Source organism: Trichechus manatus, unplaced genomic scaffold (assembly GCF_000243295.1).
Source record: "Trichechus manatus latirostris isolate Lorelei unplaced genomic scaffold, TriManLat1.0 scaffold00015, whole genome shotgun sequence".
NCBI lineage: Eukaryota > Metazoa > Chordata > Mammalia > Sirenia > Trichechidae > Trichechus > Trichechus manatus.
The window spans coordinates 1,906,269-1,929,806 of NW_004443951.1; the positions used below are offsets into that span (position 1 = coordinate 1,906,269).

The 23,538-nt window shown below is 54.5% G+C and overlaps 1 protein-coding gene across 1 annotated transcript in view; it reads left to right on the plus strand.

Annotated features, from left to right (window-relative positions):
* GLIS1 (GLIS family zinc finger 1) overlaps window positions 1-17,336 on the plus strand; it is a 286,001-nt gene extending 268,665 nt beyond the window's left edge. Inside the window, exons 6-10 of the mRNA XM_004371718.1 lie at window positions 1,988-2,120; window positions 8,149-8,302; window positions 13,756-13,934; window positions 14,509-14,676; window positions 17,191-17,336. Of these exons, the coding sequence (XP_004371775.1) occupies window positions 1,988-2,120; window positions 8,149-8,302; window positions 13,756-13,934; window positions 14,509-14,676; window positions 17,191-17,336 (780 nt within the window). The remainder of the gene's footprint in view (window positions 1-1,987; window positions 2,121-8,148; window positions 8,303-13,755; window positions 13,935-14,508; window positions 14,677-17,190) is intronic.
* The last annotated feature ends 6,202 nt before the right edge of the window (window positions 17,337-23,538 follow it).

Here is a 23,538-nt window from a genome sequence, read left to right on the forward strand (position 1 = left end):
AGAGAATTAAGAAACCTACCCGGAGTCATGCAGTCTAGGAGTGACAGCTGGATCCCATCCTGGGCCCATCTGTCTCCAGGCCCCAAGCTCTTTCCACCGCTCTCAGGCTGAGGGGCCTGAGCGGGGAGCAGGGAACGGCCCAGGCTCCGGTCTGTGGGGCTCTGTGCCAGGGAGGCTTCTGTCCCGAGCGGACCGGTGCCTGAGGACCAGAATCCTGCCCTGGTTTTCCCAGGCCCCGTGCTTGGCTCACACTGAGCCCCAGAGACCTGGGGCCGCAGATCTGCAAACTTCCCAACAATAAGCATCCATTACGAGCCATCGGGGATGAAGTATCTTTCTGGGTAAAGCGACCCTTGTATTATGACAACTCCTTGGCAGCCCTGCTGCGTTTCAGAGAGAATTAGAAATGCTTTTCTTCCTTAATTCTCCTCTCCTGCTGCTCCTAATCCGATCTACATTGCGGTCTGCAAGAACATGCCTTGGCCCTCTTTTGCCAGAAACTTTAATTTACATGGAAAACAGCTGCTGGGTCAGGGAGCTGAGAGCCCATAAGAGGTTGGGCATGCCTTCCCCAAGCTGGGTCCTGGCCCTACTGGCCTGGGAGGGTGGAAAAACCCTTGGGGCTAACTCTCAGCTGCTGTGTGACATGGGACAAGGCTCTTGCCTTCTCTGGGTCTATTTTGTCCTAGGTAAAATGAGGGTTTGGATAAGCCAATCTCATGGGCATCCAAATTTATAGTCAAGCTTTGGGATTTCCCAGGAGAAGGGGCTCTTCCCATCTAGGTTCTGCCCCCTCGTCACCCAGATATCCTGAGAGATCCACTCGGCCCCTCCCTGTCCCCATTCTGGCCCTATGTGGAGAGATGAAGACATCCTGAGGTGACTCGGAGCTCGAGTCTGTCTTTGAGGACAGCCAAGGGTTGTTCTGGCCCCAATGCTGTGCTCTCCCTTGGGTTCCTGACCTCATCTTGGCCCAGACCTGCTCAAGTCCACACACCAACCCTTCATGCCCACCTGTTGTGTGGCCGTGTGGGGCTCGGCCAGCTGGAGGTCAGCCAGTGTTCACAAAGCACATTCACAAGCATGTTCAGTTACTTCTCACAGCATCCGGGGGCGAGGTGTGGTTATTGTGGATTTCTGCAAACAGGTGAGAGAGGTTAAGTCATTTGTCCAGTGTCACACGGAGTAAGAAGAGATGGGGTGAGATTTGAACCCAGGTCTTCTGGCGCTAGCCCTGGACTGTTTCCACTGTAGCATCTGCCAGGAAGGAAGAATGCTGGAGAGGAGGGGAGGAGGCACAGGAAGACACTTACTGAGTACCTACTGTGTGCCAGGCTCTGTGCTAAGTGTTTTATTCCCATGACACTCCCAGTTCTCCCTGTGGCAGCCACAAGAATGCCTGCAGACCTCCAGCTACCAGGAGGCTCCATCTCAGCATTTGTGCTGAGGCCACACCTCCGTGAGCTGCTCCCAGCCAGTGACTGAGCTCAGCAGACCCAGTAGGGATACTGAGGCAGACCCCTTCCCAGGAGACATGGGATTTCTCTGACTTTGAGCCGACTTTCGCTCCCTCACGGTCACCTTGAAGACTTGGCCAAACCCTCCTTACACTGCACAGCAGTCTAGGGAGCCTCTCTCCCTCCCTCCTTCACTCAGGGTCAGACTTTCACGGGTCTGTCAGCTCTCCCAGCCTGCCCGGCTCTCTCCCTGTTTTCTCTCGCACAGACACTTCCCCTCATAGAATCTGTGCATGTTCAATCCCTTCTTGGCATCTGCTTCTCAGTGCCCCTGGACTAACACAGCCTTCACAAGGTATAGTAGGTTAGGTATTGTTAGCCCCATTTTACAGGTGAGGAAACTGAGGTGCAGTGAGGTGAAGGGTCTCTTGCCTTAGTGCTGCTGTCCTTGCTGCTCCGTCTCCTGAAGTGAGGGCTGCTGGTAGGCAGGCAGTGTCGTGCTAATACCCTCTCTCTGCTTGCTCCCCCAGCTGCACATGGGCCCTGATCCTGAGGCCGATGTCCTGACCGAGTGCCTGGCTCTACAGCAGCTCCATGCATCCACACAGCTGACTGTCAGCGATGGCAAGGGTGGCCGCGCCCTAGACCAGGAGCTGCTCCCAGGTATGCACGCGGGGAGGCAGGGCCAGGCGCACAGCCTGGGAGGGCCCTTTTACTGCCGACCATCCCTGTAGGAAGAGGATGATACTCTGTGAGCCCAGGGTCACCAGGTGGCCAGCAGGCCACCACAGGGCACAAACTTGTTGAAGGACACCCACTCCTGGATTTCACTGCCTCTCTGCCTCTGGCTCAGTGTCTTCAACCCATCCTCTCTGCAGCTCACCGCTAGGTGTAACCTCCTTAAGACTCTTCCAGGCTCCCCATTGCCCATGGCGTGAAGTGCAGGCTCCTCTCAGCCTGGCCTCCAAGGTCTTGGGCGACCCGGACCCTCGTGATGTCCTCTTGCCCCTACCTTGGCACACTGGACATAGTTCCCTCAACACTCTATGTTCCCTCTCACCCCTAAGACACTGCACATGCTTTGCCAGCCCCCACTTTCATTGCGATAGCTCCTCCTTTTCCTTCAGGACCTGTCTCCTTGCCCCCTCCTCCAGGAAGCCTTCCTGTCTTCCCTCTGCCCCAGCGCTGAGCACTCTGGATTGTCACTCTGTTTCCTGTCTGTCTCTGCCCCCTACACCCCAGACTCTGAGTTCAAGGGCAGGGCCAGGATCTGCCTCATCCCAGAGTCACCAGTTGCCAGCATGGGGACAGTTGCAGAGCAGGTTGGGGGACTGTGTGGCCCTGCCTCAAGCATTGTGAAGGGAAGCTGTTGCCCCCTGGGGGTAAGGCCCAGGTGGCGCTTCCTCCTGGCCCATGCTGCCAGGATCACTGCCTTCAAGAAAAGCCCAATGTGGCCCTGACCTTGACTTGAAGTCTTGTTTAACCCTCACTATGACTCCTTGCCTCAGATGAGAAAACTGAGGCTCTCAGAGGGTGCAGGACTTGGCCAAAATCACTTCCAGTTCATCACTAAACTCTGTAGCCCAGGGATGGAGTCCCCTGAGACCCTGGGACCCTTCAGATCCATACAGCCGGACACACAAAACCTTTGGTCCAGTGGAGGCAGCCTGTCTGTCGCTCCCAGCAGCCATGGGCCTCTGGGCAGGTCTCAGACCACGGCAGGAATTCCTAGCTGCGTGGCTTGTGACTCCGGCCCATATAAGGGCAGCATGGCCTTTGGATTCCAGATGACAATACTTGTGCTCTAGTCCCTACCCCACCCCCGAGAAACCACAATATCAGAGCGTAAAGCTCTGCCCACCCTCCGGGATTTCTTGAATTACTCCAGCCATTTTTAACATTTTTTATTTTTTAACTTTTCATTCTTTCCCCTCAATGTTGAAGCAGCAGCAAATTTGAAAACATGTCAAAGCATTCACGAACAGCCTCGGGAAGAGAAGGTTTTTGGCCTTTCTCATGGGCTGCCTTTCACAGAGATCAGGCAGACCACAGGGTGGGGACACCCCCAAGGACTGCACCCTCCTCCCTCCGCTATGGTGTGTGTCTCACTGAGTCTTAGAACTGCTAAAGTGGGAGGGCTAGAAGGGGCTATTGGGATGACCAACCCAGGGATGAAGGTTTGTATCTCAAGGGCCAGCTCCCAGCGGCTGGTGATGGCTGCTTGCAGCTCTGTGTTGAGAAGGATTCTGAGGCTGCTTTCTGACTTAGCAAGAAAGAGAGCTGTAACTGATTAGCAATGGGTGCCCTGGGGGCAGAGATCCTGGAGCTTTATCACTTTTACCTGGGGAGGACTAAGGCCTGGGACGGGAGATGGACTAACCCAAGGTCAACTGGAGCGTCCGCAGTAGACCCAGGTTGGAAGTCTGTTCTCCCGGGCACCGGCACAGGGCTTGTCCCAGGAGAAGGGGCAGGGCCAGCAGTCTACATCTACTGAGGACCTGCTTGGGCCGATCACTTTACAAACATTTCATTCAGTCACAACCACCCCATGTGGGGGCGTGTTATGCCCATGCTGCCGATGAGAAACAAGTCCAATTGAGGCAACATCGTGGATTGGAGGGATACCAGTGGTAATGCCGCAGCAGTTGGGACCTGCCGCTCTTGCCCTGTGACCGTGAGTGACCAGTGTCTTCCCTGCTTTGAGCCTCAGTTTCCCTCCCAGACCTACCATAAGAACAAATGTGACTGTGGATGTGATCACTTATATGAACTCGATGTGACCAATGATTTTATCATTGTCGTTCTTGTTGCTCATGGTAAAAGAGAAGTGTATCTGTTTTACTCATCCTTCTCAGAATCATGCAGTTGCTAACATTTATTACGTATCGGGAACTGTTGTAGGAACTATACATGTATGTGTTAGCTAACAAAATCCTCACATCAGACCTATGAGGTACATGCTATTACGCTCTTCCTTTTACAGGTGAGGACACTGAGGCCATGAGAGGTTAAATAACTTTTGCCTGAGATTCCATAGCCTGTAAGTGGCGGAGGCAGGATTTGAACTCAGGCCATGTGACTGCAGAGCCCATGCTCTTAACCACTATAGTCTACTGCCTCCTTGCTGTTAATGCTACGCCTGTGCTACACTGAGCACCTACTGTGTGCCAAGCCCTGTGCTGGTCCCTATCCTCGAGCTGCTTCCAGAGGGAAGGACCAGCCAGGCAAACCTAGGTGTCCTGCATCCCCCCAGCTTCGGGCCCTCTGGGTCCTTCTGCCAGCCGTGCCACAGATGCTGGCGCCACAGTTGGGAACAGATGTTAGGGCCAGGGGTTAAGCAGTCACGGCTGATGATTGATGATGCTGATTTACAGCCTGAAGTGGTTCATTTTAGGGGAGGCCAGGCAGGCCCATGGTGTGGCCATTTCTGCTGCCCCCCACTGATAGAATGATCCCTTCATTCCCATCCACCGCGCCTTCACATGTTCACACATGCCTCGTTCCCTCACTCGGGCACCCACCGTGTGTTCTCAGAAGGCTATCGCAGGACCAGGCAAGGGCAAGTGCAGGTGAAAGCAGGGGACAAATTCAAGGAGCATTAGGATGGAAGAGTCCAGAACAGAGGGGTGAGGGCGAGGGAAGAGCTGGTGAGAATCCCATGGAATTTTCATTGTCTGGTGATAGGAAGCTCCTGTGAGCTTGTCTCATCAGGAAGGACCAGATCTTCCCTTCATCGGATGCCCTCAGGAGCATCTCTGCAGGCCCTTCTTTAGCAGACCCAGGGTAACATGATTGGTAGTGAGGACGTGAGAAGCATGAGGTCAGCATGGCTGAGGGAGAGGAGTGGGATTTATCAGGATTCCAGGCCTTCCCAGCTGTCAGGCCCCCAAATTGGTTCAAGATGGCAGGCAAGGAGGTGCTAGGGAAAAGTGGTGAGCAGTGCACCTCATGAGCAACCCTGAGCCAGGCTCCATCTGCACCCCCACCCTGCCTGTCTTCCTGACAAGCCATGAGGAGGGATGTGCTGTCCAAGGGAGGCAGTGAATAGGATGGACAGGCAGTACTGCCCAAGGGAGCAGAGGTTCCAGAGGTGAGGAGGGGTAAGTGCTGGTACCAAGAGCTGGAGGTGTCCTGAGAGTCCACTCCAGAGTTCTGGGGTCTCACAGCTGATGGTGAAGCCTGGACCAGAGATGAGGCTCCTGGCCAGATGTCCAGGCCACGGCCTGAGCTGGAGCCCCATGCTACTTCTTGGGTGTCTTAGTCATCTAGTGCTGCTCTAACAGAAGTACCACAAGTGGATGGTTTTAACAAAGGGAAATTTATTCCCTCACAGTCTAGGAGGCTAGAAGTCCGAATTCAGGGTGCCAGCTCCAGCAGAAGCCTTTCTCTCTTTGTCTGCTCTGGGGGAAGGTCCTTGTCATCAATCTTCCCCTGGTCTAGCAGCTTCTCAGTGCAGGGACCCTGAGTCCAAAGGACATGCTCCCCTCCTGGTTCTTCATTTACTTGGTGGCATGAGGTCCCTCTGTCTCTCTGCTTGCTTCTGTCTTTTATATCTCAAAAGAGATTGACTCAAGATACAACCTAATCCTGTAGATTGAGTCCTGCCTCATTAACATAACTGCCTCTAATCCTGCCTCATTAACACCATGTAGGTAGGATTTACAACACACAGGAAAATCACACGGGATGACAGAATGGTGGACAATCACACAATACCGGGAATCATGGCCTAACCAAGTTGACACACACTTTTGGGGGACACAATTCAATCCATAACACTGGACCTCACCTCAAATGGACATTCTCTCATTCTCTTGGTATCACTTGAGAGACCGGCTGGGTTAGCTGCCACTGTGTGACTTTGGATGAGTCATTTAACTTCTTGAGCCTGAGTTTCTTATCTTAAAATGGGACCATATTATTTCCCATAGTTGTTGAGATAGTTAAACTAGATAATGTGGAGAAAGAACCTGGCATACAGTATTGTCTTGATTATCAGTCACTGTTGTTAATGATGATGCACATTTATTGTAAGAGTAGAAAGTCTTGCAGTCTGAACCTGTGTTTATCCCACCAGTTGTAACCAACCATAGGGTACCTGCAGCTCTGAACTCTAAGCTGGGTGGTGCAACTTGTTTGGTCTCGTAGGCACAGTGTTTTTTGTTTGCTTGGTGTTTTGTTTGTTTTTAACAGTTTGCAAAGGGCCCGAAGGGGCATGGTCTCTCCACTTTACCACAGTCCGCACTGCTCCATATTGTAAACCCCTCCACTTTCACTTATTTTTGCTCCCTGCCACAACTCTACTCAATTCCTTGTAGCAACTCCCTGAATTGCAGGCCTGGGCCAGAGGGACCAGCCTGGGACAGGCTAGCCTCAGAACCCCAATCACTTGAAAAGGTAAAACTTCCTCCTTAACCTCCATGCTTGAAAGGAGCCTAGTATGTTCTCAGATTGGTCCTCATGGCGTGATAAAGAGCATTGGGTCTGGATTCGTGATGACCAGAGCGATATTCAAAATGTAACAGCTGGTCCAGGGCAGGCACCAGCCAGTCCGAGAGGACACTGCCTTAGCGTGGCCCTGGGCACGGCCTCTGGTCCACAGAGCCCTCCCAGGACATCAGCTAGATGCACTGATTGTGGGGAAAATCATGTCAATTTCTATTAACATAAGCATGGCCGGATTAAAGAGGGAATGCAAAATTGGCTCCATTTTTTTCAGAAAAAAATAGGAAATTTAAAAATCTTTCAACCCTTGCTCTGTCCCTTTTAGGCTGCAGTCCCAGGGTGGGGCCTCATTCTCAACTCTGATCAGGGTTCTTTGGTGAAGATGTTTGGGGAGCACTGGCTTCAGTAACTCCTAGACCCTCAGTTGGTCCCCTGGAGCAATATCTGACCCTGACCTCGTCTCCCACTGATCTGCCAGCCCCTCCCATCTCCCCTGGTCTTCTCAACAAGGTTAAGGCCCTTGGGGGTTTTCTGATAAAAGGTGGTTTCACCTTGCAGGTGTCTTTTGTAGATTTAGAATTTGAGACTAGAACACAGCTGACTCTTCCCCTCATCTGGGACCCTTGTGCAGTATACAGCCTATGCAACCATACGTGGCAGCCCTTCTCAGCGGTCCTCCAGCTAGCTTGTCACCCAGCTGGCACAGGCATTCTCCCTTAGGAATCCCTCATAGCAGACACCTAGCCTCGGCTCACACACTTCTGGGGGTGGGTAGTTGATTCTCTCCAAAGACAGCTCATTACGCTGCAGTGGCCCTGCCTATTAGAAGGTACCTCCCAGCTCTGAACTCTGAAGCTTCTCCCTACTCCTGGGTCCCTGTGTGCCTTTGGAACCACACAGAGTAAGTCCTGTTTCTTCTTTTCTAGAACAGCCCCACAGAGGTTTGAGGCAGCCTGCTCCAGACAAACCCCCAGCCCCCTCCCTCTGGGCCAGCCCACCATGGCTCCGATAGTGCCTTCTCAGTCCAACTCTCTTGTCAGGGGGCCAGCCCTGGACACAGCCCTGCAGCCAGACCCTGAACAGAGGACCATGGTCTCCCTTGTTTGGACCCCTAAACTTCTATTAATACAAGCTTGCTCATTTTTCTACTTGTCTTTCTGTAAGCAGGCACACACAGTTCCTGGGCCGTCACAGCCACCTCTAGGGAGTGGTCAGAGCCAAGTGACATTTGTTTGCTTCTCTGCAGGCGTGTATCCTGGCTCCCTCACCCCCCATAACGGGCTGGCATCGGGGATTCTTCCCCCCACGCATGATGTCCCTTCCAGGCACCACCCCCTGGACGCCACCGCTGGTTCCCACCATCTGCCCCCTCTGCCCACAGCTGAGAGCACCAGGGACGGGTATGTACACCAAGCCAGTCTTCCTCCAGGATGGCAAGTGGGCACTCGTGGGAGGCAGGCGAGGGCAGGCATCCTGCACACCCTCTGGTTGTTACTGATCATGAGAATGTCCACCGTTTGTGGGTTTCTTGCTGTGTGCTAGACGCTGTGGTAAACACTTTACCTGCACGAGTTCATTTGCAGCTCACAATAACTCTGTGAGGTAGATGGTATTAGCACTCAGGCTTCTTGACACCTCATCTCATGCACCCTCTCTTCCCCACTGGGGAGGCCCTTGGAAGATGCTCTCCTGCAACCCTCACCTCCTGGATCCTGAGCTGCCACGCCCAGGCTTCTCCCTGGCTTATGCCACCCATTGGGTGGACAGACTGCCCACTGCCCACTCCAGAGATGCCGGCCTGAGCCTAACCCCTATTGCTGGCCACTGCAGCTGTAACCCTCGCCTGGCCTGCTGGGGGCTGCCCAGAGAGGGTCACCGAGGGGAGAGGCGGCCTCTTCCTGTGTTCAACGTGGTTCTCACTGTGGCCACTTAATTGGCTGGAAATAGTGAATGTGTTCATCGCTGGCTCCCAAGGCTGCTGAAATCTGTTTTCCTTGCAAATGGGCAGAGGGAGGCCTCGAAGCCCCACCTGCGACCCTCCCTGCCCTGCCAGCCACTCTTGCCTACCATCAACAGGGAGTTGATCAAACTTCTCCCCCAGGCCTGGCCCTAGTGCCTTCCTCCCTCCCTTCGCCTTCCTCCCCAAGGCTGCAGCCTTGGCCTTGGCCTGCCCATGTCTGGGACTGGGCCAGCCTCACCACCAGATTCATACTCCAGTGCTCCTAAGTGGGCTTCTCCTGCCATTCATTTATTTTCATTCATTCATTCAATGTCCAGGTTTTTAGCTCGTGGGCCAGGTAGGCCCTAAGCCCAGTGCTGATTTCAGCCCTGGAGAAGCTCATTTTGAGGAGGAGACGGACAGACCTGCAGAGATTGTCCACACAGGGGGCAAGTGCCATGACGGAAGGGAGCAGAAGGGGAGGATGTCAGGGTGGGCTTCTTGGAGGAGGCAATACCAGGCCGAGCCCCCAAAGTTAAACAGAAGCTGGCCGGGTAGAGAGGCTGGGAGGAACGAACAGCGAGGGCAAAGGCAGGTGTGATGAGAGCACAGCGTAGTTGGGGAAACACAGATCATTGTATACGTGATGAGCCGGGTAGAGACGTTGCTGAGGCAGATCACGAGGGCTGTGACGAGAGCCCTGTCCTGAAGGGTGTTGAGCGGTGATGTGAGCAGGCCTGGGGATAAAGGTTGGATTGCTGAGGGCAAGATGGAATGTGGGGTGCAGGATGGCAGCCTGAGCCAGGCCCGGTGGGTAGGGAAGAGGGAACACTCAGAAGACATTAGTGAAGTAGAATAGGCAGGACCTAGGAGTCCCTGGGTGGCACAAACGGTTAAGGCTCAGCTACTAGCCCAAAGGTTGGTGGTTTGAACCCACCCAGAGGTGCCTTGGAAGACAGGCCTGGCGATCTGCTTCTGAAAGGTCACAGCCTTGAAAACCGTACGGAGCAGTTCCATTCTGCACACGTGGAGTTGCCGTGAGTCAGAATCCACTTGGTGGCAACTAACAATGACAACAGTGAAACCCTGGCTGTGTGGGGAGAGGGGGGACCATCAGGGACGAGCCGCTCTGTGGGCCGAGGCACGGTTGACGAGCAGGGGAAGACTGGCCGCAGGTGTGGGTGGAGAGCTCTGATGAGGCAGCCTGATGGGCTGAAAAGAGGGAGCCGAGAAAACCAGCCCCTCCCCAGCCTGTTTCCTCCTCTATAAAATGGGTATTAAAATATTCTCCTGTAGGGAGATGATGAGTGTCAGCTATACATACTTGACATTGTGTGTGTCATGCAGTGCAGGGTCCCCCAACACTAACCCCCAACCTCCCCCACCCCACCCCAACAGGCTGACTCAGGCCACCTGCTCACCCACCAGCCAGCCCCAAAATATCTCCCAACCCAAGAAAAATAAACCACACCGGCCTTTCCCCGCTTAGGCCTGTGCACTCTGCCCACCTCATTCATCACCTGCCTGCTGCCTGCATAGGTGCCCGTCAGGATTCGTGCAGCGAGAGGCAGAGTGGTGACCAGACAGAGGGGACCCTGGCCTGCCCGCCGCCCCTGCCCACTGGAGCAGAAGTGCACGTCATCCCATCCTGCCAGGCGCCTGGTACTCCAGGCTGCGGGAGAGAAAGCCGTCATGCCTGACACCAGCCCCAAGCCAGCTTAAATGGGTTTCTTTTCTCGTCCCCTGAGAACAGGGGACTGGGGTGGGGGGGTGCCTTCAGCCTTTCCCATCCAGCCAAAGTCAACAGGGAACAGCCCCTCGTGGCCCCCAGTGGTTTGCTGAGATGTTTAAACAGTTTGACAGAATTATCTGATTCACTCAAAAATATTCTAAGAGGGCCTGACTTCATGACCAAATTTATTTACCCTGGCTCAGAGAAGATGCCGAGTAGGGTGTTTTTTCCCCAGCCCCGCGCAAAGTATGAAGCCCTCTGTCTGCCAGGCCTGTGAGGTTTATATTAATTTTTATAGGTTCCAATTGAAGCAAAAAATATTTGATTTAGGAATCATTTGTATGACTCAGAAGAGGGGCTCCAGATGATTTTTTTCCTCTTTTTTTCCTTTTACAGAGTTCAGGTAGAGCAGCCTCCCATCAGGCTTAGTGTCTGCTGAGAATAGAGCCGTGTTCTGTTTAATTTCACTGGCTGCAAAGGTGGCAAATGGGAATTTCTGGCAGGTTTGAGACAGGAAAAACGAACTCTGAAAATGCATGTTTTTTCCCCTTCAGCGCTGGTCCTCCTTAATTCTGCGATGCTGTTAATCTCTGAGTTTTTTAGCCGAGCGATTCAGAAACCCACTCGTTAGTGTTTATTCAGCTCTTTGCCATGTGCCAGGCACCAGGTGACCAAGAGGGCGAGACCTGCCCTCCTCAGGTGCTCCCAGGTGTGGGGGACCGGCAGGAAGGCTGGCCAGGGACAGCAGGGCTGTGAGTGCTGGGCTGGGGTGGGGACGAGGCAGGCACCACGCAGCAGGCCCAGGGGAAGGAGAATCCGCTCTCCTGGTGGTGCCTCAGCCCAGCCTCGGCCAGGACAACTGACTATGAGGACGATGAGCCCTCCACAGTTCACAAAGCACTGTCATAGACCTTGTCCAACTTGACGGCCTTGTGAGACAGGCTGAAACATACTAATCTTGATGATAATGGTAGTTAACTCAAGACCTGATGAGTTCATTAACACAGTCTGACATGTATGCCCACAGTGTGTCAGTTGCTGGCCCAGGAGCCAGGGTCCCAGCATGGAGGCCACCCTTTCCCTGCCCTCAGCGAGCTCACAGTGGCTGGTGGGGATCACAGTCACGTGGATAATGGCAATGCAATGGGGAGTGGGGACAGCAGGGTGCCCAGGCTGAAGGGAGCAGAGGGGGACTTGGGAGCGTGGCAGACATGGAGCCCACCAACTCTCCCCAGATCTCCTTTTTCCTGTTGGAGACAGTCCTGCTCCCCTCAGCGAGAGGCACTGACATGTCCAGTTAACACCTCGTGTCTCAGAGGGTGAGTGAGGTAACACGACTTACTTGGCGAGGTCAGCTGGAGCTGTGACATTGGATTTGTAATATAGATGTGGCTGGTGCAACGAATCGACAAATCCAAACAAGAAAATGGAGACTCAGTGTGCGGACTCTTTTTTTCTCTCTCTCTCTCTCACTTCCCAATGCACATAAATGCTTTATGGGCTGTGAGCCCTCAGCCTGACTCCAAGAACGTTCAAGCTCAACTGACCTCAGGGTCATTTTGGTCTGTAAACAGAACCCCAGAGACTTAGGAAGGCAGCATGAGGAGGGAAAATAGCTGGCTTGCAGCTTGACCTACAATCCATTTAGCCCATTTGGGCTCGGCCAGGCTGAGGGTGACCACACAGCTCTTATTTCAGAGCATGAGCTTCTGGAGAGCTCAAGATTAGTCCTGCATCCCTTGAAGTTCTGTATGAATGGAGGTGGTGAGCTCCCCATCACCAGAGGTATGCACGTGGAGGAGAGATGGCCAGGGATGGAGACCGGAGAAGGTTCCTAAAAGTACACTATGCAAGGGGAAAGAAGCCTAACTTGGACGTCTGACTGACCTGCCAGATTTTCTTCCTCTCATCTTAATAATGATGATGATGAGGATTCCTGGAGTAGCTAAGAATGTACCAGGCATCATACTGTGAGCTTTGTCCAATTTATTTTTGTCTGATTTATTTAATTGACCCTCACTATAACCCATGAGGTTGGTGCTGTGTGGCCAGGGGTAGCTGGGGCAAAACTCTGAGCCTTGGTTTTCTGATCTGTTAGAAGGACACAAGAACACCTGTCTCAGGGGCCTGGGGTGAGGCAGGGGCTCCGAGAACGGTGGCTGTTAGTGCTGTGAGGTGTGCTCCGGATCACGAAATGCCCAGGCTCTTCCTCCAGGGCCAGAGTTGCGTGCACAGAGCGAGACTGCTGGGCATCCACTGGGGCGGGGGGGCTGGTATTTAGCCCTTGTAGTGGTGATTTGGAGCCCTGGTGGCGCAGTGGTTAAGAGCTCAGCTGCTAACCAAAAGGTTGGCAGTTCGAATCCACCAGACACTCCTTGGAAACCCTATAGACAGTTCTGCTCTGTCCTGTAGGGTAGCTGTGAGTCAAAATGGACTCAATGGCAGTGGGTTTGGTTTGGTTTTTTTGTTTGTTTGTTTTTAGCGGTAATTCAGCGGTAGAATTCTCACCCTCCATGCAGGAGACCCGGGTTTGATTCCCAGCAGTGCATCTCATGCACAGCCTCCACTCGTCTGTCAGTGGACGCTTGCTTGTTGCTGTGATGCTGAACAGGTTTCAGCAGAGCTTCCGGACTAAGACGGACTAGGAAGAAAGCTCTGGTGAGCTACTTCCAAAAAATCTGCCAGTGAAAGCCCTATGGATCACAGTGGTCTGATACGCAGTTGATCACGGGGGTGGTACAGGACAGGGCAGCATTGCTTTCTGTTGCACATGGGTCGTCATGAGTCGGGGTGACTCGAGGGCAGCTGACAACAACAGTGAGAACTGCAGGGGGCCGGGTAGTGAACACGGCAACCCTGTGAGGACACCAAGCCTCAAACATTAAACAATCTGCCCAAAATCACGGGGCCGGTGAGAGTAGATGGGGATTTGAACACATCCTAAATACCGGATTAGTTTTTCATCCTTTGGATTCTAAAATTTAGAGGATTTAAAAATTTAATTCCAGTTGGAGTGTATCAGACATCAAAATTTCCTCTCCTAAGAGCACTATCAGAGTTAAAGCAGGTGGGCTGGTGAGGTCTGAGCTCCCCGTCACTGGAGGGGAACAAACAGCAGAGCCATGCTTCTCGCCCCCGGATCCCCCAGCGCCCTTCCTGCTGACACCATCTCTGCTCTCTAGGTTGGGGCCTGGCCTCCTCTCACCCCTGGTCAGCCCGCTGAAGGGGCTCAGGCCACCGCCGCTGCCACCGTCCTCCCAGAGCCATTCTCCGGGGGCCCAGCCCTTCTCCTCGCTTCCCAGCAAGCCACCCTACCCACCTTTTCAGAACCCCGCGCCCACACCTCTGCCCAGCCCGCAAGGTAAGCTCTGGCCAGCGGCCCTCTCCATAAACACTGACAACTCCCACTTGGGCACCAGGGAGGAACAAGACACTGACCTGGGGCAGACAGGTGAGCGCTCAGAGAATGACAGTGCTGGGCAGTGAGGGCCATGACTGGAGACCCAGCACAGCCTAGTCTGGGGTGTGTCCTGGGGGAGGTTAGTTCTGAAGGATGAGGAAGTTTGTTCCATCAACAAGGTGTCAAAGGGCTAGAGGAAACAGCACCGATAATGGCTGGGGGTGGGAAAAGCTGCTACGTGGGGAGACAGTGAGTGATTGACATGGAAGAGGGTGGTAAGCCAGGTGCAGCCACATGAGACCACCTCAACTGACCCTTCTGCCGGGCTAATAGGGAGACCAAGGGATGAAGGGCAGAGCTGAGAATAGGGCCCTGACTCCTAGCACCTTTCGTTGCCTGGGGCTCCTCTTCCCTCATCCACACTCACAGTGCCAGACAAGACACCCTGGGGGACTGAGCAGAGCCTCGGGGATGCCCCCCGCCCCATCCTGGGCTTTTTGCCTTAGTTAATGCAGCCCCCCGCCTCCCTCTGCAGGGTACCAGGGTAGTTTCCACTCCATCCAGAGTTGCTTCCCCTATGGTGACTGCTACCGGACAACCGAGCCAGCAGCCAGCGGGGACGGACTGGCAGGGGAGGCCCACAGTTTCAACCCCCTGCGGCGCAATGGCTACCACAGCCTAAGTGCGCCTTTACCCGCCACAGGTAAGCCCCTGGCCTGCCCCCTTCCCCAAGCGCCTACCAAGGCCCAACCCTATGCTGGGTGCTTTATGTAATTGTCCCGAATCCTTGTGACAGCTCTACGAGGGAGAGTCATCCCCACTTTACAGAGGGGAAAACAGAGGCTCAGAGAGGCCCCAGGATCCCACAGAACTGGGATTTGCACCCTACCTGACTCTAAAGTCAGGGTCTCTCCACGACTTCTCATGACTTAAACATGTGAGTCTGGGATTCCTGAATACACAGACAGGAATCAGACCAGGAGCTCACAGTCTAGTTGAGTCTTCACTTTAAATATTTATTGAGCACCTACTGTGTACCAGTCAGTTTAGACTCTAGGATACAGCAGAGAATGAGACAAATACTGAGCTCCATTTAACAGATGAGAACACTGAGGCCCAGAGAGGCCACACTGCTAGCAAAGGACAGAGGTTTGAAGGTGTGCCTGTTCCTTACACCACGTCTGTGCTTGGCGATTCCCTGCAGGGCCCTGGGCCCTTCCCCAAGTAATGCTCCTGGCTCGGGCGGAGCAGCCCTGTCAGAGGGGAACACTCAGCTCATCAGGGCCAGGCTAGCAGGGGCAAGCCCTGCCCCACATCAGCCTCAGGGCCAGGGCCAACTGAAGGCCACAGGTCTGAGCAGGATAGGGGCCCCTCAGACAAAGGAGCACCTGAGATCCTGCCCCAGAGACCCCCTTGGACAGCTCTGAGTGTGTGCAGCTGGGGGTGCAGCACTGAGGCCCCAGACAAGCACACACACACCTGTGGGTACATCTATGTGGGGGTGCACGTGTGAGGTCACGCGTTCACATTGACACGCTTGCTCCCGTGTCTGTGTGTGTGTTCCCTCTTTCTTCACATGTTTGTGGGGCATGTCCATGTGTGCATGTGGGGCCAGCATGAATGGGTCCTGGGCAGTGTGAGCCCACGCACGTGTGCTCCTACACACGAGCCCCCATCATGCTGTGTGGTTTCTAGCACTCCCCATCTGTATGCACATTTGTGTACCACCCATCCCCTGACTCTGGCTGTGCCCACAGCCTTGTGTGTACATGAGCACACTGCGGCTGTTCGCAGTGAGCATGCCTGTGTGTTTGCGTACAGGTGTACTTACTTCAGTGGGTGGACACTTGCCACATACATGCATGCTAGACCTGATCACAGTGTGCACATGTGCTGCAAAATATGGCCGCACCTCTGGGTATGGAAGCTCAGAAAATGCTACAGGTAAAAAGCCTGTAAGTCACGTCCAATCCCATGGGGCAGTACCCAGGAGGTACCAAGTCTAAACCAAAGGTCTCCATCTCCAAAAGTATGATTGATACGTAAGCTCGTGCCCAAAAGGAAGAAAGAAGCTGTAGACTTAGGAATTAAGCACCTGCATGGCCCTGTGGCCCCTGTAGGAGTGAGTGTGTTCTGTGCTGGTGCACATGTAGACTGGTGCAAGATTAGACCCCAGTCACCATCCCTAGCAATGCTGACTCTCACCACCCGTATCCGCATCCAGCCCAAGCCAGACTTCTCAGTGTAGCAGGAAGCCCTGAAATAATAGCTGTGGTGGGGGGCAAGCACCAGTGTCCACACCATACCCCCAGGGGTCCTTTAGGCCTCGCTTCTACCCTGCTGTCCAGGTAGCAGCCCAGCATCCAGCCACCCAGATAGCAGGCTCAGCTGCCCACATCTCCTCTGCCAAGCCAGTATAGTCACAGGATTGAATCCAGGATGGGGAGAGTGAGGCCCATCTGCCTTAGGCCACAGAAGTTTGTGACAACAACCCAGGAACAGAGGACGGACAAGATGACCTTTCCAGCCCCTCCCAGGTCTAGGGCCTCTGAGCAGTGACCCCACCCTAGAGACAGCATGTCCAGGTATCTCCAGAGCCAGATGGAGGTGGGTTCAAGTCCCAGCTCCCCCAGTTACTAGTAGCGTGACCTTAGGCAAGTGTCTTTCTCTCTCTGAGCCCATCTTCTTGTCTATAAAATGGAGTAATGAATCCCACTTCAAGGGAGTGTTGTGAGGCCTCAGTGAAATAATGGCTTAAATGAGCACTTAGTACGTGCTCAGTAAGTGTGAGTTTTCTTCTCTGGGCTTCTTGTGTCTGGTGGGAGGAGGCACCTGAAAGGGTGGAGGTGATCCCAGGAGAAGACCAGCCTTTGAGGGCAAGAGCTGTGATACCGCACTTCCACGCTTCTCTCGGTTCCCCATGTTCTGCCCCCGTAGTTCAGCCCTGGATGAAGAGCCCACCAAGCCAGCACATGCCTGTCTCCCCAGCTTCCTTGGGTCCCCCCAAAAGAGCTAGGCCTAGGGGTCCTACCTCCCAAGCCCCCTCCCATCCCCACCTACCAGCTCCCCTATCTGGAAGGTCCGAGGGCAGACCAGGCCCACTGAGGGCTCTACGAGGAGGGACCCTGGGCAGTGGGTGGGGCCTGGGAGATGGGAGAAGATCCCGGGCAGAGCCCCTACCCCCTTCTAGCCCCAACGCTCTCCCATCCACCCACAGGCTACGAGGCCCCGTGCCCCACAACGTTGCTACCACAGCCACCTGAAGACATGGTGTCCAGTGGCCCTGAGGACTGTGGCTTCTTTCCCAATGGGGCCTTTGACCACTGCCTGAGTCACATCCCCTCCATCTACACAGACACCTGAAGGAAGGCTCCACCCCGACCTGCCCGCCCTCCATCGCAGACACTGCTCCACCCACCTGCCAGCTGTCCCCACCCCCGTGTGCTGCCCCAACAGCCAGGCCGAAGCTCTCCACAGCACTTCGAGGCCCGCCCAGCGCTGTCCTGGGCCGCGGGCCTTCCAGGGCTGGGCGCTCGGCAGTTGCCATCAGGATCCGTGACCCTTTGGACATTTCCTTGTCTGTGCCTTCCGTTTCTTCCCCCTCTGGTTTTGAAATCACAGACCTCGTGTATAGAAAGTGTACAGGACTTGTTTCCCATTCCCCTGCCAGTTTTATATTTTTGGTTACAAGAAAAACATTAAAAACTGGAAACGAGACAGGGGACTTGTTCTGCTGTTTGGTTCAGCCTAGGCACCAAGACCAGGAGGACCTCGTCTGAGCCAGGTGTGTGCGGGGCTTGGGACGTCCTGGGCCACGTGGAAACCAGCTCGGGCCCTGGGTTTGGACAGTGGGTGTAGGAAGTGGCATCCCGTGGCCCTCATGACATGGTTTGGGCCTTGCAGACACCAGCGCCAATCCTTAGGACAACACAGTGAGGGAGGTTTATCCCCACGGACAGATGAGCAAACGAGCCTGGGAGGAGTGGAATGACTTGCTCCAGGCCCCACCAAAACTTAAAACCAAAAATCAAACCTCTGCGCTCTGCCCTGACTTTGCAGGTGGTGGAAACAAGCTACAAGCCTGACAGCGGCTGGGGCCTGGGCTCTGGGTGAGCAGGGAACGTGATGGGAGAGTGGGGCAGGCCTTCCGACTCATGGCAACCCCATGTGTTACAGAGTGGAACTGTGCTCCATAGGGTTTTCAAGGCTGTGACCTTTCAGAAGTAGATTGCCAGGCCTTTCTTTCAAGGTACCTCTAGGTGGGTTCAAACTGCCAGCCTTTTGGTTGAGCACCTAACTGTTTGTGCCACCCAAGGACTCACTCCAGGGCCCACAGTCTAACTGAAAAGGAACCCAGATTCATCTGCCTCAGACCTCTGCTCGCTGTACTAACTTAACAGGTGGTGAAGACAAGCCACAAGCCTGACTGCGGCTGGTGCCTGGGCTTTGGGTGAACAGAGAAGATGGTGGGAGGGTGGGGCAGGCCTTCCGGGGCTATGGCCTGAGTAGCCTCCATAGGGTGAGGTCCCCTGAAGATTGGCCAGAGCATGGGGTGGCACTCTTGGTTTGGAAAGCCCCACCCCACCCTAGGTGGCCGAGGACGGGGAGAGGAGGCCAGTGCTCAGGGCACCAAGGCTCGCCCAGGGCTGCCTCACCACCCTGCCTGTCACACTCTTCACTGACCAGCACCAGCAGCAGACCTACTGGCCAGACCAGTGTCCTGCATCTCCCCATGTCCCCTGAAGGCAACCTAGTAAAAAGATCCCCTAGGAAAATTCCTGCCTCGTTGTTGCTGAAGGGAAACAAAGGGAAGTCATGTTTACTGCACACCTACTGTGTGCGAGGCCCTCTGCCATGATCCTGCCTCCTGTAGGAAACAGCTCCCCTGACTGTGAGGAGAGCTGCCAGGCTTCAAACCCAGGTCAAAGGGGTGCCTCTGTACTACATACTGGGTTAGGTAGGTGTAGCAAGCAAGTCACAGCAATGGAAAGATCTGGTCAACCCCCTGCTCTATAGAGAGGGAGACTAGGCTCAGAGAGGCCACCCAGAAAGCAGTGGAAGAACAAAGACTTGAACCCATGACTGTACCCAAGTCCCGTGTTGCCCCTCCAGATCCACACTCACTCCACTCTGTGCCCCGGGGACGACCTGTGTAGACCGCATCCAGGGGCTTCCTTCCCTCGGGCTTCTGACTGGCTCCTGCCCATGATGAGCCCAGCAGCATGAGATGGGGTGGCGGGGGGGAGAGGTCCTCACAGGTGGGCCATGTCCCTCCACTGAAGGCCTCGTCTCTGGTCAAGCTGTTGGCTCCACCTAGTCCACTCTCTCCAAGTTCCTGTAACAGCTCCCTCCTCCCTACTTCAGGAATGGGGGTGGGGCCTGGGGGAGCTGCTCCCACTCTCACTGAAATCAGGGTGTTTGCCTTATACCCGGCCTACACCTTTGTAAGTAGTCCCTTTGTTAAAACCAGTTACTCTTGAGTTGATTCCAACTCATGGCACCCCATGTATGTCAGAGTAGAACTGCACTCCACAGGGTTTTCAATGGCTGATTTTTCAAAAGTAGATTGTCAAGCCTTTCTTCCAAGGTATCTCTGGATGAACTTGAACCTCCAGCCTTTCTATTGGCAGCCAAGCATGTTAACCGTTTCACCACCCAGGGACTCCCACTTCCTGCATTAAACCCTCCTCAACTGCCCCAGTTTGAGAAGACAGTCTGTTTTCTGGCAGAATTCTGGGTAGAATCACTGCCCCCATTATAGATATAGAAACCGAGGGGCAGTGAAGTCACTTGCCCAGGTGACATAGCTAGCGAGTATAGAGTTGGGGTTCAAACCTGGGCTCCTGTCTCCAGATCGCATGCTCACACCCACTGCACTTTCTTACCCCCCTGCCGTCTAAGGGGCCACCTGCCTGGCTCCCACCTCCTGTCCCAGCCCTGGCATCCCAGAGCTGGCCCAATCCAAGCCCTGAGTGATAAGTAACTGACACAGAACATCAGAGTCTGGGCTGAGGAACTGGGGCTCCTGACTCCCACCCAGGGTCTCCTCAATCCCCTCTCCCATCCCCCATTGATTTTATGGAAATAATTAGTTCTTAGTGAAATTCCTTTAACAGGGATGCTCAAGAATCAATACTGCATGTCACTGTGAGCTCTTAATCCATTCCAGATAAGCAGAATTAAGCTGTACAATGAGGACATATTTCTATTAATAATGAAAAGGGCTGGGGCCGTGGGCATGGGAACACACAGGGAGCTGGCAGTTGGATCCCATTTAATTTCAGAGAGACAGAGACGGAGAAAAAGAGACAAAGGGAAAGAGAAACAAAGAAAGAGACAACGAAAGAGCAAAGGCAGACGGCCGAATGAGCCAGAGATGAAGGCAGACGCAGGCAGATGCCGAGCCCGGCACACAGTAGGGCTTAGTAAATCATAGCTTTCATCTCAGCATGTGAGTCCCTCCCCTGCTGGGGGACCCTGGCAAATCGTGGCCCCCACTGAGCCCCCGTTCCTCATGTTGGCACGCTCAGGGGACCCTCCCACCTTCATGCCATAGTGTCTCTTAATCGCAGCAGCGAGAGACTGGGCGTAAGCCCCCTTCCGCAGCAGTGCCTTCTTCACGCCTTATTTAGAAAACAAGAGCTGTGGCCCCACCGCCGAGCTCTGGCCATGTGCACGGACACCCCGCCACCGTCATTACAGGGTGTGTTGTGACCACTCCCCCTATTTGTCACACCAGGAGGAGCTAGGGGGCTAGGGTGAGGGTGAGGGCCTGGAGAGCCCCTGGGGACAGGGCCACAGGTAGGCTGGGGACCTTGCAGGGTCTGTAGAGCAAATGAAGCTGAATTACCCTCAGGGACCCACGAGGGGGTCCAAGCTGCAGGGCCAGTGCCCAGGCCTGCAGGTGACCACGTTGCCCTTCCAGCCCAAACAGCCAGATCACCCATGGCTCTGGCCTCTGTCTGGCCCATGCTAGGATCCTCCCTGCTGCCTTGTCTCTCTGTCTCTGTTAAGGTGCCCTCTGTCTTCTATTTCCCTCTGCCCCTCACTGCCTTCCTTCGATGCCCTTTGTTCCCTCCTGTAGTTCTCTTGCTGTCCACCCCGCCCGTTCCCTCTCCCCGTCTCACCCCATCTCTCTGTCTTGACCCTCCCAGTCTTCTCTTCCTCCCTTTCTCCACCCCTCCCTTCCCCCATTTTTCTCCCTTGCTCCAACAATATACCTGGAAATGCACTTTGAGCCACAAGGTGCCATCTAATGTAAGGACATCTTTCTCCCCTCTCCCCAGCTCTCTCCTTTCTTGCTTCCTCTTGCTCACTCTGTGGCCCAGAGAAGGAGAGTGACTGCCCAAGGTGACATAGAGCATTGGTGGCTGGGGGTAGCGGAGGGCTGGAAGGGGGACACTCCCAGAGGAGTCCTGGTGGGCGAGGCCTCTGGGGCAGGGCCCATTCTCCAGCTGATCCTCAACTGCTGGCCAAGGGTCTCCGGCATCAGTGTCGGCCATTAGAGCTTCCCCTTCTGCCTCTCACGGCCAGGTCCAGGGTTCCCTTAGTGCTGGGCACAGGGATCCCTCAGGCCCGGACTCACCCTCCAGGGTCTCCCCCTACCTCCTCATTCTGTCTTCCCACTGGCCCTTGGAGGTCCCCATGAGTTATCATGGAACCCAGACCATTAGGGCTGAGAGGGCCCACTGAGGCCACCAGCCCCACCCCCTCATCCATAGACTAGGAAACCCACACCCCTCCACCCAGCGTAACAGGGGAGTGAGAAGCTATGCAAGGGAGGAATTGGGATTGACACACTAGGTTTATGCCTGAGGATGTTCCCCAGGTCAGGGACTTTACCTGTCCTGCTCAACGCCAACTGCCCAGCTCCTCTAATAGCTCCCGGCACACAGTAGGTGCTCAGTGTTTGTTCACTAGATAAACGGAGCAGGAGAAACTAGAGCAAGGAAACAAGGACCTGCATCCACAAAACTTGATTCAATAAATATTTGTGAGCTCACTCATTCTGGCCACCCCCTCATTTTCCAGGTGAGGAAACAGGCCCAGAGAGAGGTGGGGACTTGTCCTGAGTTACAGAGCAGGTCAGTTATGGGAGGGTGGAGAACCGAGACCTCCTGCCCCCCACCGGTGCTCTGTCCACTACACCCTTTCTGTCTGTCCAAAAACCTCATTAATCCCAAACATGCTCCTGAAGAATGTTTGCAACACTGTTACAACATTCTGCAAAGTAAGTGTTGCTATCGCCTTTTACAGAGGAAAGAACTGAGGCTCAGAGAGGCAAAGTGACTTCCTAAGGCTGCCCAGAGAGTCAGGGCCGAGCTGGAATAGAAACACAGGTCTCCAGCATCAGCTCCTGCCCACCCCCACCCTCGACCCCCACCCCTGTGGATTCACAGTTCATGAGCAAGTCTTGGGTCCTGAGTTGCAAACTCAGGATTCCTGGCGCAGGCCCCTCTCGCTCGTCCAGAGGGGAACATTATACTTTTACAAGTCCCGATTTATATACTTGGCTGGGCCCTCAGCCCTGCCAGGGCTTTATAGGTTTCTAAGTGGTCATGTCTCTGGAGGAAATGCAAGGGGAACATGAACGGGAGGGAATTGCCAGCCCCCATCAGACCTGCGGCTCCAGAACAAAGCCCTTGAATTTATTCCAGGGACCCCTGAGCCTGGGCCGCAGAAGGACCCTGCAGGGGGCGTTGAGAGGCAATGAACCGTGCCTCAGCCGCCCTGTGGGTGGGGGTGCCTGGGATCACACAGGACCAGAGAGAGTTGGCTATCTTCAAGGGTTGCCCTGAGGATTTAACAAAATGATGGTTGTGATGTGTCTGGCCCTGCTTTCCACTTGGCTGATTCCAAAGGCAATTGGGAGTCCTTGGAGCTGGCCCCCACCCCCTCCCTGGGCTGGGGGCTCCCATGGAGGAGTGACTAGAGTCATCACAAAAACCCTGGTCTCCTGAGGCTGCCTCGGTGAGACACAGCGGCAGCACCAGTAGTATCTTCCTCCAGCTCACCTCACCCCTGAGACTAGGAGGAGGCAGAAAGGAGGTGGCTCCAAGTGTGGACTGTGTGGTCACACGTTCTGTCTCAGATCCTGGTGGCCTTACCCTTTGCTGTGTGACCTTGTGCAGCTGGAGGGTCTGGTGAGAGGATGCAAGTAATGTGCTGAGAACAGAGCCAGGCACAGTCAGCACCCAGTACCTGCCAGGGGTAATCATCATTATCGTTGGGTGATATTACCCCCTTGGACAGATAAGGAAACTGAAGCTCCAACGTACAAGGTAACCTGCCCAAGGACACACTCAGGGAAAGACACAGGAAAGAGCTGAACCCTGGTGGACTGACCCAAACTGCTCACCCCTCCACTCCCAGCCTTGCCCTCAGCTCTTCCTCTGGTACCCGGGGCCTGACACGGAGTACAGAAGGAGCGAGGCGAAGAGTGAACGAGCAGGGCACACCACCAGTTGCAGTAACAGCACTAGCTCGCGTTGTGAGTGCTTAGTATGTACGAGGCACAGTGCTAAAGCTCCACATGGATTATCTGGTTTAATTCTCCTCCCTGTAA